General features: G+C 50.4%; 1 protein-coding gene across 1 annotated transcript in view; it reads left to right on the top strand.

Moving 5' to 3' along the window:
- Nucleotides 1–273: 273 nt before the first annotated feature.
- Nucleotides 274–645, top strand: part of LOC104295715 (DDB1- and CUL4-associated factor 12-like) — a gene marked incomplete at its 5' end in the record, with an annotated part of 17801 nt that continues 17429 nt past the window's right edge. Inside the window, one exon of the mRNA XM_009895492.1 lies at nt 274–640. Coding sequence (XP_009893794.1) covers nt 274–640 — 367 coding nt within the window. The remainder of the gene's footprint in view (nt 641–645) is intronic.

Below are 645 nucleotides of genomic sequence, written 5' to 3'. Positions count from 1 at the left end.
AAATTTAGTGCTTGACACAGCCATCCCTCTATAGAACCATACTTTGGCCAATACAACTTGTTTGGCCTTATGGGCTCTTTGGTCCATTTAAACATACAAGAATTAATCATCTTTGCTTTATCCTTACCCTGGGTGCAGGACTCTCCTTCCTGCCCCCATTGTAACAACATCCTACCGAATGGACTGTCCGGAGGTATTCCTGAAATTCACTGATCAGCTTTTCCCTTAAATTCCTTTTTACTTTTCCCTTGTCCCATTTTTTTTTTTCCCCAGGGGATCTCTCAACTCCAGCCTTTTGCTTCGTCTCTTCACCGGCTGGTCTCCTCACGGAGATACGGAACTGCGGTTAGAAAGACTCCGCACTCGCTTCGCAGATCTAGTCTGCGTCTCATTCACACCACTCTCAATCCCCCGTCACCCAGCTGCCCGAGTAGTACTTAACAGTCAGTTTTCTTACCCGGGTCTCATGCACAAGTATTATCGGCTGCCGCGGTTATCCCTGGGACCCCTCTTTGGTCCACGAGCCCCTTCGCCGGGTTGTTGCCACTGGTCTGTCACCGTGGGCGGGGAAAGCCCGAAGATTGCTGAAATCAGCAGTGGCGCGCTGTCCCGGTCTACTCACCTGTATAAGGCTCCGAACGTAGG

The sequence above is a fragment of the Charadrius vociferus genome, unplaced genomic scaffold (genome assembly GCF_000708025.1).
Source record: "Charadrius vociferus isolate BGI_N301 unplaced genomic scaffold, ASM70802v2 scaffold462, whole genome shotgun sequence".
NCBI lineage: Eukaryota > Metazoa > Chordata > Aves > Charadriiformes > Charadriidae > Charadrius > Charadrius vociferus.
Note: the sequence above shows the minus strand (reverse complement) of the source record. Positions and strands in the feature narration are given on the sequence as shown.